The following is an 18,276-nucleotide window of genomic DNA, read 5'->3' on the forward strand; positions in this document are numbered from 1 at the left end:
AAGCAATGCATCTACTACCCACAAGTCCCCATAGCTATTATTTTGGAATAACCAAGAACAGATTGTATAAATTCCCTCTCTGGTCACTTATTTCAAGTTAAGTATCAGTATGGGTACTGGTAGAGAATGAGGACTGTAGCGTCCAAAATCTAGACAAAGCTTTCCCTCTGTTCTCTCCGGACACAGAAACAGTGTTTCTTTTTAGCTTTTTCCTTGACTAGAAACCCTCCTTTGCAAAACTGAAGTTACAGGACTAAAATAAACATTTTCAAAGGACAGGACATACTGTTAACTGAAAAATAAAAGCTAAGTATAGAGAACAAATAATGAAAAGCACAATGAAGTATGTTAAAAGTTAATTTTCATAAATTCCTATCTCATCTCTACATTTATCTTTTAGACAAGCAGTCAGTGGCCCTTCAAAAGACGGTAAGATGCATGTTCAAAAATTGAGTAGCCAGGAGGAGTGCGCTATGTAACAAGCTTTGGTTTGATGCATAGCCAACAACAAGATGATGATTTACGTGGTCAAAATTTAGACTCAAGCCCAAAAAACGAAGCATACCAAAGTTCTTTTTTATTATTTATTCCAACAACAAGGTTTTGATTAAGAGGATTATATAGTTAAACAACTGTTCTCAGTCACAGGGAAATAGTTTCAAAATCTGATTTGTAGCCAAAAGATGCCTCTAAATTGGCTTAGCAATAGATTTAAAGATTACCTATTTGTCTCATTACAGCATTTCTGATTAAACCTTCCAAAACATACAAATGCCAACAACACATAATCAGATTTCTTGTTCACATCAAATGAGAGAAATACCTCACCATTGCATAACAGACACAGTTCCTGGTGAAAAGACACACAAATTCTCCTTGTGAAATATAAAGAAGTGATAAAGCATGGAAAAAAAATAAAAGAGGAAGACAAACCTATTTAAATTAGAACGCAATGCATTTTAATAAGGTGCATACATGCAAAACATCTTGAAAAACTCAGTAGGCTACTTTATATCAGAGTAGAAAACACCAGTCCTCTGCCCCAACCCCCAAACACTTGTTACATAGTAAAAAACAAGTAGGGGAAAATCAAAAAGGTTGACTACATAAAGCCTTCACCCTCCTCCTTCCTCACCACCTGCTACAACAGGAACTTGTTTTTTTTTATGACCCACATCTAGAAGCAATAACTTGCTCTATGACACCTGAGAACAGGGCCCAAAACATAGAAACACCTAAACATCTACATTTAAATTCTCCAGTCCTGTCAGTAGATAAACGAGCAGCTCTGCAGAGAAGGATCTGGGGTTTCTGTCTGATGATAATTTGAACATGAGTCAACAGTGCCCTGACAGCCAAGAGGAAAACTGTGTCCTGGGGTGCATCAAGCACAGCATTGCTAGCCAGGCGAGGGAGGTCCCACTCTGCTCTGCACTGGTGCAGCCTCACCTGGAGCACTGTGTGCAGTTCTGGGCGCCACAGGATAAAAAGGGTGTAAAGCTACTGGATAGTACCCGTAAGAGGGCTATGGACCTTGTGAAGGGTTTTGGAGGAGAAGCTGTATGAGGAGCGTCTAAAGTCACTTGGTTTGTTCAACCTGGAGAAGAAGAGACTGAGAGGAGACCTCATCACAGTCCACAGCTTCCTCACAAGGGGAGGAGGAGGGACAGGTGTTGCACTCTTCTCTTTAGTGACCAATGACAGAACCCGAGGGAATGGCAGGAAGATGTTCCAGGGAGGTTTAGGTTGGACATTAGCAAAAGGTTCTTCACCCAGAGGGTGGTGCAGCACTGGAACAGGCTGCCCAGGGAGGCAGTCAGGGCCTCAACCCTGACAGTATTCAAGAAGAGACTGGACAACACCCTCAGACACATGGTGTGATCTGTGGGGTTGTCACATGCAGGGACAGGAGTTGGACTCAATGATCCTTGTGGGTCCCTTCCAACTCAGGGTAAGACTAGAAAATGTATATTTCAGGGGACCCTGGTCCTACATACAGAGTAGAAAGGTAAGCAGCACTCCAGGCTGAATTTCAGCCTGTGCCTCAAGAAAAACAAGCACATATAAGTTCTGAAGACAAAGGCTTGTCCTCAGTGACTTCTCCTATGTACCACAGTTTTTTTTTAACTGTCAGATACAAAAATAGTTCCTTATTAATTCCTTAACAATATACACTCACCCACATTAGATCACAGTATAATGCATGCTATGAACATTGAGTGACTAATATTTAGTTCACTGCATACAACACACTTCTGAAATCTGTTTCTAATTAAGCCACAGAAATTCTTAGTTTAAGGATCACTAGCATAAGCAAAGGTAACAGTGGCCTCCATTTGTTTTGCTCTCTTTCCAATCTTTCCTTCATCATAAGCCACACACCTCTTCTGATGCTAAACACTAAATATTTTGTTACATCCTGTGGTGCCTACGAACTCAAGTTTAAAAGGGACTCTAAGTATAAGAGAAGTAGCATAATGTAGTCAGAGTCTGTAACAGCTAACTGACCCCATAATGAGTTACTGTTAGCTCTTCACTTCTCTCAACATATGGGGTGGACACTACAAAGCCAAGTAATGGCCTTATGTGTGTATCTTTTGACTATCACTCTGTCTGTAAAATTTACACCATATGTTGGAACCATGCAGTATTCCACAGGGACCTGACTTCACGTTTTTTATTTAAAGAAAATATCTTTGCTGTGTTTATGTTTACCTGTGTATCTCTTCACCAGGTTATACTACCCAACAAAAACAGATTAATAGTCAGACTTGATTCATGACAATTTATAGTTTTTTGTTTGGGACAGATATCCATGCAATCCTGCTCCTAACTGGAGATCAAAGCAGAGACACTGACCCACTCATATAGTAAAACAATGTGTTAACTGGTCAGGTAGGAGTACACTCCCTATTAGATTCTAAGATAGCTTTTAAGTGTTTAGCACTCTGACAGGCCACATTCTACACAATTCCATGAAGAAGCACAGTTGCTGCTCTAAATAAAATTTAAAAATAATAAGAATAATAAAAAAACAGTATTCCTCCTAAAACGGTTATTGGACATATGAAGTTGCCGGACCTTTTTAAAAAGGTCCAGCTCTAAGCAGTCCATATTATTCAGGTACAGTAAGAACTTTTAGCAGCCATGTTTAAGAAACCACCACTGGCAAAAGCAGCTTCCTAAAAGAAGATGAAGACAGCAGCAGTATGTCTCATTTTCTCCACATTCCTATCACAAAAAAGAACAAAAACCATTACAGATAAACGTTAATACATCTGATAAATGAAGGTATCCGATTTTGAAAAAATTAGTTGGAAAGAAAACCTTTTCTCTGACACTCTAACCCCTGAAAATCCTCCTACATAAGCATGTAGTTAAGACGATGTAACTGAAGGATCTAGATAAAGTATCAGGAAGAATAATTTTCACTATAAACACAGACAAAAATGGAAAATGTCATATTATATTTAGTTTAATACTGTACTGCTTTTCCTTCATATTAAGTTTTGCATCAGTAAATTCTCACTGAACTTTCCTACAATTCTGGTCAAATATCTTCCAGATCATAGCACTAAAATTCTAGGAATGCCATGATTATTGCAGCAAAGGTGCATGATAGGAAACTGCCTCTTCCCTTGCTGGACTATTGGTGCAGAAACAACAGCACAAAACTGAAAGAATAATTGGGTCATATTACTCCCACAGATTAAATTCTCACATAAGATTCTCCACTATCTCCCAGTCAGAGGACTGTCTGACATTTCCTGACACACCCATCCCTTTGGGATGTCTGCCTCTAGTAGGACAAAAAGCAGTCCTCATTCTCCCTATCTCCCACCTGCCTGCATTCAGGAAGATGTTTTCATTCTACCTAAGTACAATTTAACCTCCTCTTACTCCTTTAGCACTGCAGAGCCCAGATACGATGACCTAGATTCCACTTTTGCAGCTCCATCAGATCTTTCAGCTGGACTGTCACTGTATGATCTCTGTTGCCAGAGATGCTCAAGGGAAAAAGAATCCATACTGATTTTCAGATCCCAGGTGGAACCTGCAGGGTGAACAGTAGGCACGTGGATACGTGCATGTAGGGGCTAGAAATAAGCAACTGAGTATTTAACTTCAACTGATAACATCGATTCTAGAGCTGCTGTTTAAGACAGAACCCACTTTCTCTATGTTAGTATTAAGTGACAATGCAAATATTTGCAAAGATGTGTTTTGATTGCTCTGATAGGCTGTTATGTGCTTCATAGAATTCTGCTTGTTTAAAAACCCTATCTGAAATTGCTACAGGGAACTCAAACTGATTGCAACTGTTAAGTTAGAGTCAGCTGCTTGAATGGTGATGTGCATTTAAGCAACTTATTTAATCTGTCCATAAACTTACTATCAGAGTTTCAAGCAGAGTTCCTCCTTTCAGGCCAACCGCCCCTCTTCAGGTCAATCTGCATAAAGGTCTAAGCTTATTAACTTTGTAAGAACTTATCTGTTGGGGGACAAAGGAAAAATCTGTACACTTAAAAGATCAAATACCTTTTCTCCATGTTTTACTTTAAGAAGGAGATAAAATAAAACAAACTTCCTATTTCACGTGCTACACGGTACTTGTACCACAAGAGGGCACTAAAGCCATACTTAAAAGCAGATCACTAAGTTATTGCTACATACCTTGCAGAACTAAGTCATAAAGTAGAGAAGTATGCATTGCTTTCACAAACATACTCACTACATAAAAGCATTCTGTCAATGGCATGCACACACATTTGTAATGTACTCACACTGCCTCTACTGCCAACAGAGCAGCACAAAGCTTTTTGTTAAAGTGCTATTCTGCCAAGTAATAAAAGATAGTGAGACTATAGAAACTTGAAGCTTGAAACAAGTTGAGCTTCATGTTTTGGATACCATCAGTTCATTACTAAATTTTGACTTTTGATGTTGTCTAAAAGAATGTGAAGGGCATGAGCTCATAATGAATTAGAACTGTCAGCCAGAGGCAGATGCTTACAGTCAGATAAAAATATTTTGGGTACAAATGACTTCTGCTTGTCCAAGCACCAATTCTGGTTTACACACATGATGAAAAGCCCTATGCAACAGCAATTAACAAATTAGCATGTTTCAATGGCCACCTGATCATCACACTGAAAATACACTTCTAGTATATTGTAACCTTTTTCATAAGGTTTGACAACATCTGAATGTTCACATCAGCCAATAAAGTGCCACATGAACAATCCCTTAGGTGTTAGTTGGATATTCCTCTACAAACCTTATCACATGATTAAAGCTACTTGCAATTTTATAAGTCATAAAGGTGTGCGAAACAAATCTTGACAATGCACCACTTCAATGTCAAGACAAAAATAATGCTGGCTTTCTCTACTGGCTTAATGAGCAGCACAAAGCCTAAGTATCTTATTTCTGCAGCTCTGAGAGTTGACCAGGTTTTCCACATTAATTTTTTTTTACACTTGTTATGCAAGTCTCTTGGTCCTGTTATTTACGTGCTGGATATGGCTGCTTAGGTATCTGTCAAGCAACATAAAGTTTCTGCTACTTAATATGTTTCAGGACCCAAATTTGCCAGTAACAGAACAGTTGATCATTCAGTAGCAACACCCTTAACGCTGCCAAGTCTCCTCTGGAAGAACAACAGAATTCTCCCACAACAATTAAATCTTCCAGCCATTTTCTCAGTTATTTGGGAACAGGGCAGTATGTGAGCTGTTGGTCTGTGGGAACAGCAGTTCCAGCTAAAGGGCCTTGGACAGATTATACAGAAGTATGCCTTTTATGAGTGTAAGAAGTGATAGTGATAGCCCAGGCCAGTGAGAATGATATCTCAGGTCAGAAAACCACCCCCATATGTATGATGTGTGAATGTTGGGCCTGGGCCTGGGAATGAGTGGGTCGGAACGCTGCCCACAAGATATGCATGGGAACGTGACTGAAAACAGTCACAACATGAGCGTGGTGTGTTTAGAATAACGTTTTTTGAAAAAACTGTCTAACCTCTTGGTCCAGCCCTGTATCTGTAAGCATATAAATTGAGAACTGTTAATAAAAGAGAGCTCAGCTCTGCCTGGCTCTGCTCTCGCTGCTAACAAGAACTCTGTGCCTGCGTGTCTCTGTCTGCGTCCTGGTGTGCGTTGTTTCTAGTCGCCACATTGGTCCAAGTAATTAAGGCATATATAGCTCTGCAGGACTGTTGCTGTATAGTATCCGTATTAGTTGCAATTAACACCTGCAGTTGTGTAAAATACATGTCATACATGATACAGTTGTACCATATTTTGGACACTTCATATACCCCACTCCATAACAAAAAACCCACCATAAACCTTTGCAGATTTAGAAATCCTTTTACAACGAAAACAAAAATTTATGTGAACGACAATATAGGAGGTAAAAGTTAAATAGCAAAGTGTTGGTCTGAGGTTTTTAATTCCTCTTCTCACATGCATGAAGTGACTTGGGCTTGAAATATAAACTTCCACCTAGAACAGAGGTAAGTTAGAAAAAAAAAAAGTACCATGCAGCAGTACAGACAGGAGCATTCAAAGAAGCATTCAAGTCAGCATGAGTGTACCACACTTGCGAAGTCCTGTGCTAACAGCAAATGTCCCAACATGCTTGAGAAAATTCCCATTTTACCTACTTGAAATATACACCAGACACATACTGTCATCAAAAATCACACTACAAATTCAGATTTTTGATCCCGTATTCCATCACATGTTAGCATATAACTCTCACTGGCCATTTGTTGGATTCTGCCGATGGCTCACAGCAGCAGAGCAAGGAACTCTGTCCCAGTAGTTAGTTCAGATCTCGTGAACAGAAGCTTTTGGCAGGCGAAGCAAAACCACAGCTATCACATGGGCATCCCACCCAAAGCACAGGCAGCCCTACTGCTCTTCCGTTCAGTAATACTGAATGAATGCTTATAAAAACAAGATACTAAACCAGAGACAACATGTGACATCCCAATTTCTTGCTAAGTTATTCAGCATAACATATCCATCTCAAAGGAGATGGATATAAATAGTTATGACATGCCAACAAGTGCATAATAACAAGAGGACAAGCTAAATTTTAGTATCAGATGTCCCCAAGCAGCAACAAATGATTTGAAAGGCTGTGAAAATCTCCTGAAGTAACAATTCAGTGATACTGGGATTGTCAAGCATACGTTTGATTCACGTATTTACACATGTGCTGCATTAGCTCTGTACCTAAAGTCTCATTCAGAAAGGTGTGTGAAAGCATTGTTCCCTTTGCATCTTGTCATCAAAATGTGCTTTCCAGGCTGTCACGGAGCCAAACATGAGCGGATTATGTTGCTCTATGAGTCTTGTAAGTCTACATGATAATAATGTTTTCACAAATGCTGTAGGTGCAGCAAGTAGTGTTAAATATTAGCAGCTAAATACAGTTTGCATTTTTTTACGTTCTATGTAGTGGTTGAATATTTGTATATCCTACTGCATTACATATGTAAGGTCAAAATTCAAACTTACAATGTCTTTTCAATCGTTTTCTTTGGACTGAAGGATGTACAGAAGACTCCCAAAAATTCAGGATACTTGTAAGTTCGAAGTCGAATTCTGGGCATGCATTCTTGAAATAATTCTGGTTTTGGAGCCTTAACGTCACTTTCATACAGCCTGTCAAGGTTCCTCTTGAGTCAGTTGAAGTTTACAGTGGGAAAAAAATATTTCCCCAAACCTTATGAAAATAAATTACGCAAGTCTATCTTCCCATTTTTGAACTCTAAGTTTTGAGTCAAACCACAAATCATTATCAAGGTTGAATTAACCAGTATGTTTATTTTACACTCTGCACAAGAATGTACAAGGAACATTTACACTATCTGTCTGGTTTATATTTTCATATTTCTTGCACTCAGATAAAAGACGACCTAAAGGATATTATAAATAGAAACGAAAAAGAAAGAAATATTAAGACAGGAAGAGTCCCAGAAAAAGGCAAAAATGTAAATATAGAGTTAAATACTGAAATTTAATGAGCAAATTAACATGCTAAGGCATATTCATCTCTCTCTTAATTTAGCAGCTTCACAGACTCCTTAACAAACAAAACCAACCCAAATGTACCAGATGAACATATTGATGCTCACTTCATTAACCCGTGGCCAAGCTAGCAAAAAAGGAAAAATAACACTCTTCTCATAAGCACTTTTGGCATGGGTGTTTCCTCACATCGAAGAAACACAAACTTCCTGAACAGCATATGCAGTAACCGTTGGCCTCAAAATGAACATCCTAGATCAGGAATCAACGCAAACAGCAGCCAAGAATTAGACAATTTAGGAGTATATTTTTATATATTATGACAAGTTTAAGAAAAAGCAAACAAAAAGAAAGACGTAAATGATCACTTTGGGGTTCAAATACAGCCATTGCTTGTTAACATCTTAGTTCTGTGAATATACTTTTAAATTACCTTCTGCTTAACTTCAAAATTGAGTGGTTATCATTAAGGTATGACTGGAACAACTTTAACCTTGTTAGTTACAGCCATTTTTAAAGATCTTAAAAAACAAACATTGAATTTTTTTTCCAGAACAGTGAAAGTGTCTCTTGTGATGAAATGTACAAGTCCCACTACTGCTTACAGTATCTGTAGGGATTTTTAAGAGAAAGGCAATCTGATGTTAAGAGATTCAACGAAAGGTACCAGACTTGATGGTATGGAAGTCAGTAAGAGACCCGCGAGTTGGGCCACAGTACCACTTACCACATCACATTTAGCCAAAGAGCATTCATTTCTCTGCACAACTGATGTACTGTCACTCAGAGCAAAAACACATATGGCCATAAAATATAGTATTATTCTAATGGCACAGTTCTGGAATTTCACCTACAACTGTATCATTCACATTGTGACAGGAGATATGGTGGCCTCCAGTCTATGTCTACACAGGGTAATTATAGATGCTAAATCAGAGGAGGTTTCTCCATGTTTTTCCACTGGAGAGGGAATTAAAAAAAACAATTCGGAGGAAGTCCTACCAATACTAAACATCAAAAGCATTTCTCTCATGTGAGGTTTTCATTTAAAACAAAGGAAATATTAGATGGAAAGATATCTTAGTAACAATTTGAAAGAGAAAGGATCACGAAGTATTCCATATGCAGTGTATTGGCCATGTGTGAGTACAGACCAAATACCTGAAATATTCCAGTGTAATCCACTGAAATGAAATAATCCATCTTCAAAAGCTATTACTGTTTTTTAGACAAGTAGCCAACAAGGCAAAAAAATCACCCTGTCTCAAATTTTTGAAGTATTTTTTTGGGAGAGATTGGCTTGAAAGTCATTCTTCTCACAGACTTTTGGAGGGTTAAAAGCAGTGACCACAGATCCACATAAACAAAATAATGTTAACACAATATAGTCTGTTCTGTAAAGACTGAACACGAGAAAAAGACATCCAAAGTACTGAGCCCACTGAAAAGATATGTATTAAAGCTAAACCACTTTTCGCCAAATTATTCAGCTTTAAGAAAACATATCCATCTGACTGTAAAATTTGAAGGGATGTAAAAAGGGGCTGTTGAGTAGTCTAGCAGTAGTAGCCTGCACATCCATAAATACTGAATCCAGCATTTCTCATTTACCAGTAAGAGATATTGGTGAGGTTGTTAAGGTATTACTGACACACTCAAGAAGTATTTTGCACTCAGTGGCAGACCTCTTGGTATTTAAGAAGTCACCCTCAAGTGCTTCTTAATGGACTGTAACTTTTCCATTAAAAGCAGTGCCTCAACCTTGGTCCTTATAGGGAGAAAGCACTACAAAGCAAAAGGAAGCATCTTTGGAAAAAAAGTAATCATGAATTTCAGGTGCAACACCCAAGGCAAACAGACACTATTTCACTTGTGGTCCATCTTTCAGCAGCTGCTTACCACTGCACACAGAAGAGGTGATGTTGTACAGAAAAGGATAAAACTGCAAACAGCGGATCATCTTCAGGCTGCTTTCACACTCCAAGCACTTGGTCGTCAAATCCAGTGCGTGTCTGAAGGCCTGCAGGGCTCCACTGATGTTGTTCAGAGCCAGATAGGCATTTCCGAGGCTCAAAAACGTCAGGGGCTGTAAAAAGAAAAAACACATACCCCAGCATAAGTGTGTTCAGTGTTTAAAACTGAAGCCAACTACGAAAAACTTCTGTCAATCCACACCCTCCCAAATTTGGCTGTAAAGAATTTAGAAAACTTCTTAAATAGGGACTGCCCATTCTTAGATGGAGAACTAACAGCTTGATGCATTGGTGCTAAACAAAAGCTGTTTTGACGTAAGGTTGTGTTCAGGATTCCACCTTCCTATGATGAAAACCAGCTGTTAAATACACACAAGCTGAAATGAAGCATTAAATACTTATAACACATCATAAATGTAATGCTTACTGCAGAGTAGCAAAGAACTACACTGAAATGCTTGAAGGCATTTTAGAATGATTAGAAGTCAGCAAAAACATAAAAATATCCCTAGAGTTCTAGCAGGACAGATGCATTTCATTTGTCAGCACTCGAGTAGAACTAGTTTACTGAAAACACCGATGTCACACTAGCTTAAGGGTATCCATTTAGGTTTACTTTCAATTATTTATAAAACTTAATATTTTTGTCCACTGCTTTTGGCTAATATCCTTGAAATATGCTTTTTTTTTTTTTAAAGTACAAATTATAAACACCTTTTTCACTGGGCAAAATTTAATAAGCATTTTAATACAGGCACATAGTAAAGCATTGCATTTTGTTTGTTGACTGAAAAGTCTTTCACTTATGCCAAGTAATTTGCTGCAATTAACAGTATAACCCTAGGATAATGACTATAATATTGTAACTGAGCAGTCATTTACCCACTGAAATAATTTTACATTCATTATCTGAAAATGTGGAGACTGATCAGTAGCTTAAGAGTTTTCAAGTTCATCTTAGCTTGTGTTATTAAACACCACTCAGAAAAAGGTGCAAACTGAGCAACAGGAATTTTTTTAAAAGCTTTTGCTAATATAGCACATCCTTCACTCCCTGTAGCCATGGTTAATTTTAATTCCAGGAAATATTATTCAAGTACAAATTCTCCTGCCAGATTTTTGATACAAAAGGTATTACAGGACTGAGAATGCCTGAAAAAATAGGAATAGGCATTATTGTAACAAGACAGGTCTCACTGATGTTTATGAAGAAAAGCTGTACTCTCACACCATGGTCCTAAGGATCCCTATGCTTCTCCCTGCTCCAAGGCTGTGCCTTCACATGCTCTTCTTAAGGCACATCATTCTGTCACAGTTCTGTCTATAGTTCCTTTTTGCACTTTTACCTGCCAACCAAATGGGCTAAATTCCTTTCCAACGATTGCAAAATTGCTCCCAGATGGTATATTGAAAAAGTTTATTCAATTTTTAGCTTTTTTACATGCTAAATGACTGGTGGCCTAGCAGGCTTAAGCTCTCTGTTTATCTAACTACAGAGGTAGAAGCACAGGAAAAAGTCACTTGAACTTCTCATTTAAGCATTTAGAATTTAAAATTACTGGCTGCACCAATCCCTCTGTCCCCTGCTTCCTTTTCAAATTGTTCTGGCCAGTTCAGTAGTTTAAGCAGCTTATACAGTAATTTTTTACCTTACATAAGTGGCCACTTACAAAATACTTATACTGTTACTATTCAGAAATACAATATACTGTTTTCAATCTATGACTGGCAGTCATCAAAACAACTTGAACACAGCTTTCCCTCTAGGTATATAGATGAAATCTAGGGACAAATACAACACTATAAAAAGTCAAGTGGCACAGAAAGATGTCTTAACAGCCAAAGATCTTAGTGACACATGTGCTACTTTAAGGGTTTTAAAAATCAAGATACAATGCTGACAGCATTATGGATCTCTATTTTAATTAAAATACTGCCAAAACTCCAGTATTAGATTCCTTGGAGCCACTGCTGATAAAATAGGTTTCAGGAGGCAAAAAATGCTTATCACCTATTTTAGAAGAATTTCTGCTTTAAATGTTTATATTCTCAGCAACCAGCATCAACTCCCAGTGCCATCAAGAATTTAAATGGAAATTAACATCTGTTACAAATCACAAGCTGGAAGTTAAATTGCATGAACAGGTAAGTAATGACAAGACAGTCATATGTAGTTAGAAAATAATGAAGGACATTCACCACTGAACAAAAAAAATCTTACCTCAGAGGCATTGATGGCCAAAGCCTTCAGCAGGAGCCTGCTGGCATCCAAATGAAGACCATAATGAATCAGGAGGTTAGCAAGATTGACCAGAGGGATGTCCTGATATTCATGTGGAGCCAAATTAAATGCTTTTTGTAAACAGGTGATAGCAAAGGTGCTATTTCCAACTGCACGCCAGTACAATCCAGCTTCATTAAGCACAAGCCACAGAGGATCTTCCGGCTATGGGAGAGTCAGGGAAAAGGATGAAAACACCCACAAAGGGGTGTCTCAGGAAGACAGAATTACTTGCTGTTTCGTAAGAAAACAAACAAACAAACCCCACCATTGCATACTACTCTTTGTTAAGCAGATACAAATTACAGTTTGCTGTGACTACTAGTAGATTATTCAGTCTGCTCTACCTCACTCAAACTGATGTGACTTAACAGTCTGAACTGTAATTTAGTAGCAGCTGATGCTTGCACTCCACTCATATGACTCTGTTATATCATGACCACAAAATCCCTTAAAATATACAAGTGATAATGGATAACTTGCTTCAGGAAGCAACAATTTTGAGCCACTTCAGAGGCTTAAAATTACACTAATACAGATCTATGTAGAAATGTTACAACTTGAAGGTCAGGAAGCTTCTATGTTGTAGTTAGATGTGCTTCCAGGTCCTGTATCCAACATCAAGATTTCCTGTCAGTTGGAGGTTTCGGAATTTTTTTTCTTAGATTTAGTTATCCACGTGTCTTATGAAAGTTGACAAGTGACATGCATTAGATACAGTTTAAAGATTATAAACCAGCAAGCGACAACTGAGGGCAGGTGGAAGAATGGAGGAAGCATGAAATACACTTTGAACGTTCCTTCCTTCTCCTTCACCTACAACGGAAAAAACAAACCACTCATCCTAGAGGAGAAGTAACAAAACTTTGACAGGCAGACAGGGCTACATACAACATCCACTTTCAGATGGAGAAGTTTGAAATGGTTTAGAAACACTTAAATTCTGTTTTTTAATATTTTCAGCATTCTATGTTACCCAATTCTACAAAGAGTTTAAAGTATAAAAGCAACAATTGAGATTAATGCCAAATCCAACCTATATGTCTGAAGCCCGAACACATGCACGAGTAGGAAACATGCAGCTAGGATTATAGAAACAAAACAGATAAGGATCTTTACAGTAGTGTTGTATTAACACAATACAACTGGCATTACAGTAATACTGTGTTGAAGAAGTTAATCAGTCCATAGATTTTCTTCCAGATTTTAGAAACAGCCTCACACAGGTTCTATCTATGGTTCAAGATGAACTGGAAGATATCAATAGGATATATTGCCTCTTGGTTTGGAGTACCTTACATAATCTGTAATCGTTGAGAGTATTTATCACCCGTATTATGCAATGCACATACATAACGTTACTTGCATGTTATTCATGCCAAACTCCTCACTGAGTTAAACTCCATACCCAGGTCTCAACCATCTTTGTCTAACTAAATCCTCAGCAACTTACTGGCACTTTTTCCCAGTACAAAGATACCAACTGTGGCACTTCTGCTCTAGAAAGTTTACCATTAGCTGAACAGGCATGACATCAAAGTGTTTTTACATCAGCATCTAAACGACCGAAAAGTTCAGACTTTTAGCATGAACCCAACAGAATACTACAGTTAAAAACAAAATACCCCTGCACTGCAACAGTTAAGATGTTAGACATATATAGGACTGTTCTGAACACCACTGTAACAGGAATCAACTCCTACTGTTATTTTTTCTTTATTCCAGGTAAGACAGATGCACATATTAAATGCAGTGATTTTAGACTAAAAACAATACAGACATACATTGCCTTGACAAAACTTGTACATGAGAGTTAATTTGAGAAATATCAGCTTGACATGTCAAAAAGAGTCAACCCTATCTCAGTGCTTTCTGCTACTCGACTCGTGATGACTCTCAAAGGCCCCATGCAAGACGGAGGTGGCATTCCACAGCGTATTATACAAATGTATATTCTTTGCCCCAGAGTGCTAATAGTCTCGAAGGAAGATTGAGAGGGCGTTGATTTCTTTGGAGGGGAACGTGGGGTAGTGGGGAGGAGAAGGAAGAGCAAAAGGCTGGAACGTAGATAGGTGTTAAAGATGGAGCAGTTCCAAGCTACTTCTCTTAGCTAAGAGAACAGCTGCCAAGATTAGCTATGTATTGCTCCAGGTCCTGCAGTCACAACAGGGAACTACAGGGCTGTTTGGTCCACACTAAGCTAAATCCAATGAATGTTTCTCTACATGTTTGTGCTTTACTTGTAAACATGGATTTTTAAGTTAGTTTCATCTCAGTTATGGGCAGCGCATAAGCTTATTTCTTGCACATCACTTACTTATGTTTTTAGAATTACAGAAACAAGCTTCAAATAAGAATTCTGAATTTATCTCATGCTACAGTTTTTGACATACCTTTTTTATGGCATGACCTAGAAATTCTCCTATCTTCGCCTGTGTAATAGTTTGATTGTTGATACGAGAATGCAAGACCTGGACAACAAAGATTTTAATTTTTTTTTTAAACAACTGAAAAAAAATTACAGTATATATCTATATGGATCATTCAAGCCTCACTCCCCTAAATCTGCCCTTTACTAAAACGAGAGGAAATAAAGAAGAAAAAAAAGAGAAAAATTGTTCTAAACAGATGATGTGAACATGTAACGATTAAAGCAGCCAATCCCCAGAACGCAACATGAAGGACTAATCTCAGCCCAAAGTTACCAACTTAGTAAAATACAGTAGTTATTGGAAAACCCAAGAAGATTAATCATGTCAAGTGACTGTTTTAAAATAAAGCAGTAATTTTAAATAGTAAATTAAAGTTCCGATTCTGTGTGCTTCTGGTCAGCATTTGAAAGAAGTCAGACAACAAATCTTTTGCTGAATGACAAGTTTTTCCTTTCTCCAGCCCTATTAGAAAGCAATTGCTCCTTGTTTTAGTAATACTGATTGGCTTGTGATATTAAGTAATCTTTTAAATATCAGAATCCTTCCTGTTCTGAGTAAGATTTTTAAGGTAATAAAGAGTGAAACTTTAAGGCAAAAGAGAACCAACGAGAAAATGTCTCTTACTTGTCTTGCTTGATCATCTGGCATCTTGAATTTCAAATCTAGTTTACTGTCTAGTTCCTTGACCAGTATGTTTAGAGATTCGTTGTTACGAGCATCAGTAATGGAAGAACAGTCTGGTGCCTGGGTTTCTCCATGCCTGACCATATCTCTTGGGATACTCAGTATTGGCTGTATTCTAGCAATAGGGAGAATCAAAACAAATTAATAGCATATGCTGCATGCCACTGATATATAAACATCAGATCAGCTACATATCAACCAACAAGTCTCATACTGTAGACTGACATAGGCTGCAAACCAGAAGCATCCAAGGGCCACCCTTCCCTTGAAAAGTTATTAATAAATAAGGTCTTTACTTTCAATTTTTAAGCATAGACTATCTGTTAATAACAGACAATGCAGTAGAGATAAGACACAGAAGGCTCTCATATTATACTAATAAGGATTGTTCAGGACTAAAAAGATAAGTGAAAAAGAAAATGCTGAAGTTTTTTAAACAAAAATTTCGTTTCAAAAACATCAGGAGGTAGCAAAATAATTTGAGAACGTTCTACACCTTCAAAGGAAGTTTCAGAACATTTGTGGATGGGAACTTTGCTTTAACACATGCTCAGTACTAGCATTATACTGATTAGGAGAAGAAAGCTTTCTTACCATCACTATTATAATGTTAAGTGAGTATGATATTATGAAATTGCATTGATCTATGTAAGGTAGCTATCGCAGCATAGACACATTTATTTTATGCTACGTAAGAACAAACATTACTGACTATTCCACAACTAAGCTCTTTTTTTACCTTTGTCCCAAAGGAATAAGCCAGGGCTTTCCATTCATAATCCTTTTTTAGTATTTTCTGGTCTTCACAATTTTCTGTTACCGTAACTAAAGCTACAGTTAATTGTAGTTATTAAATACCTACTCACCTCATTCTCGCTCACTCTCGGTCCTTTTTTTTTTTTAAACGATACTCTAAAGTCATTCAGACTTGTGCTTTAATTCTCATTCTCTTAGTATTACTGTAGATATTTCATGTGTTCACCTTGCACTAACAGTCAGGGAAGAATCACCATGAAATTGGATCTGTTACAGTTACAGCAAAGATGACACTAAAGGAAAATACCTTCCTTCTGTGGAGCTGCCAGAGAAAGACGTCCGAACACATCTGTGCTGTTGATTACTAATTGCATCCATCCTCTCCAGAAAGAAAATGCTCATTAATACGTTAGTGTGAAAATTTACAAATACAATTTTCATAAATCATCACTTGCCTGAGCCCCCTATTTTCTGGAGGCAGGAAATAAGTTGGCAGTTCTTCTGGATCAGGAATTTTGGGGAAAGATTTCATGCACTCTGATCGCTGAGGCCAAAGAATATGCTGTTTGTCCTAAGAGGAAAAGTAAATATCTTTTATTATTTTCTCAACATTTTAAATATTCCAATTAAGAAGCTGATAAGAACATAAGGAGCAGTCTGGAGGAAAAAAAGAGCAGAGATCTTTAGAACTATTATTTTCCCATATTTTTTGAAATAACAGCAATTCCGCTTTCTATTTTTACTCAGCTGTACTCCTTTATTTGCAGCACATGTTTGCAAAAGTAGCTAAGAACAACCCCCTTCTGTGCTGTAGTAGAGTTTCAAATGATGAGAAACATCAGAGAAACAGAGACGCTTATATGTTGAAGAAATTCAGAATGCTACACTCTCCAGTGCTGCCACACATCAAAACTGTAGCCCAAATGCTAAAAGTTTCCCATAAACAAGAACAAGATTCACTCTTCCACAACTCCTCTTTGAAAGGACAAAGCTTATCCTTTTCACTCACTCCGTTGGATTCTACGCTCCACACTGAAACGATAGAACGAGCAACAGGGGAAGACTGCAAAGACTGGCTGTAGTCACTTTGGTTTGCATGAAGATTCAAATTCACAGATGTCATACTAGAGGTTGAAGAGTCTTCACCAAACTAGAACCAACAGAAAACAAATATTTAATAAGGAAAAGAGATGGTATATTATTGGCTGAATTTCTGTACGTTATTTTTTCCCCAACCATTTATGTGGTTAAGCCTCACTGATGAGCTGAAATTTGGGTAGCAGAAAAAAAAAAGGGAATTTAAGCCTCTTGCTCCACCCACACCACGGAAAAGTAATATTCATGCTGTAAATAAGTCAACAGTGAAAATGCAAGTGCAACTCACTAAAAAATGCTAAAAGGTACCAAGCAAACATTTCTAATAGACCACAAAGCCTACACATCTAGACTGTGTAATCTAGTTCAAGTCAGAGTCACTAAGATTCATGGCTTGCAAAATTATCTCAATAACCTGAATTTATGATTATTATAACAGTAAGAACATCCAAGAAAAAAAACACAGCATAATTAAAAATAATGATTCCTGTTTCTTGAACTAGTTAAGGGGATACTCCAGAACACATTCCACATTGCAAAATAAATGGAACTGTAATCTTTATCTGTAGTTCTAACACAGCAGTGGTGTTGGTAGGGTATTTCATTCTGGATTTTCAGTATTAGCATACACCCTGCTTCCAGAGCTTCTCAATACTGCTGCATCGGATTTCCTTGGTGCAATAACTCACAATATACAATCCGCAAATACCCACAAAACCAGGCTAACACCTTATTTTGGGCTGTAAAAGCACTCTCTAGATTCAACACCACCGAGCTCTCGGTTTCCATTTTCTAATTGCTTATAGCAGTTTTGTGCTGCTTCTGGTTAGAAAAAAAAGATTAAATCAGAAGGGGCATGCAAAAATTGTACAATTTGAATCATATGACAGTGTAACAAACAAGAGAAATTACGACTGACTTTAAGGCTGTAGAGATAAATGACTGATACAATATTATTTTAAATGCACTTTTAAGCTGTTATATTAGAATATTCTTTCCACGAAAGAATAATT

The 18,276-nt window shown here is 37.6% G+C and overlaps 1 protein-coding gene across 4 annotated transcripts in view; it reads right to left on the reverse strand.

Annotated features, from left to right (window-relative positions):
- TTC17 (tetratricopeptide repeat domain 17) overlaps positions 1 to 18,276 on the reverse strand; it is a 60,193-nt gene that overhangs the window by 18,969 nt on the left and 22,948 nt on the right. For all 4 annotated transcript variants that reach the window (XM_065064780.1, XM_065064779.1, XM_065064781.1 and 1 more), the window contains 6 exons: positions 17,178 to 17,318; positions 16,624 to 16,739; positions 15,353 to 15,527; positions 14,690 to 14,767; positions 12,237 to 12,461; positions 9,942 to 10,128 (listed from right to left, as the gene is read on the reverse strand). In XM_065064780.1, the coding sequence (XP_064920852.1) occupies positions 9,942 to 10,128; positions 12,237 to 12,461; positions 14,690 to 14,767; positions 15,353 to 15,527; positions 16,624 to 16,739; positions 17,178 to 17,318 (922 nt within the window). The remainder of the gene's footprint in view (positions 1 to 9,941; positions 10,129 to 12,236; positions 12,462 to 14,689; positions 14,768 to 15,352; positions 15,528 to 16,623; positions 16,740 to 17,177; positions 17,319 to 18,276) is intronic.

Source organism: Columba livia, chromosome 5, assembly GCF_036013475.1.
Source record: "Columba livia isolate bColLiv1 breed racing homer chromosome 5, bColLiv1.pat.W.v2, whole genome shotgun sequence".
In the NCBI taxonomy this organism is placed as follows: domain Eukaryota; kingdom Metazoa; phylum Chordata; class Aves; order Columbiformes; family Columbidae; genus Columba; species Columba livia.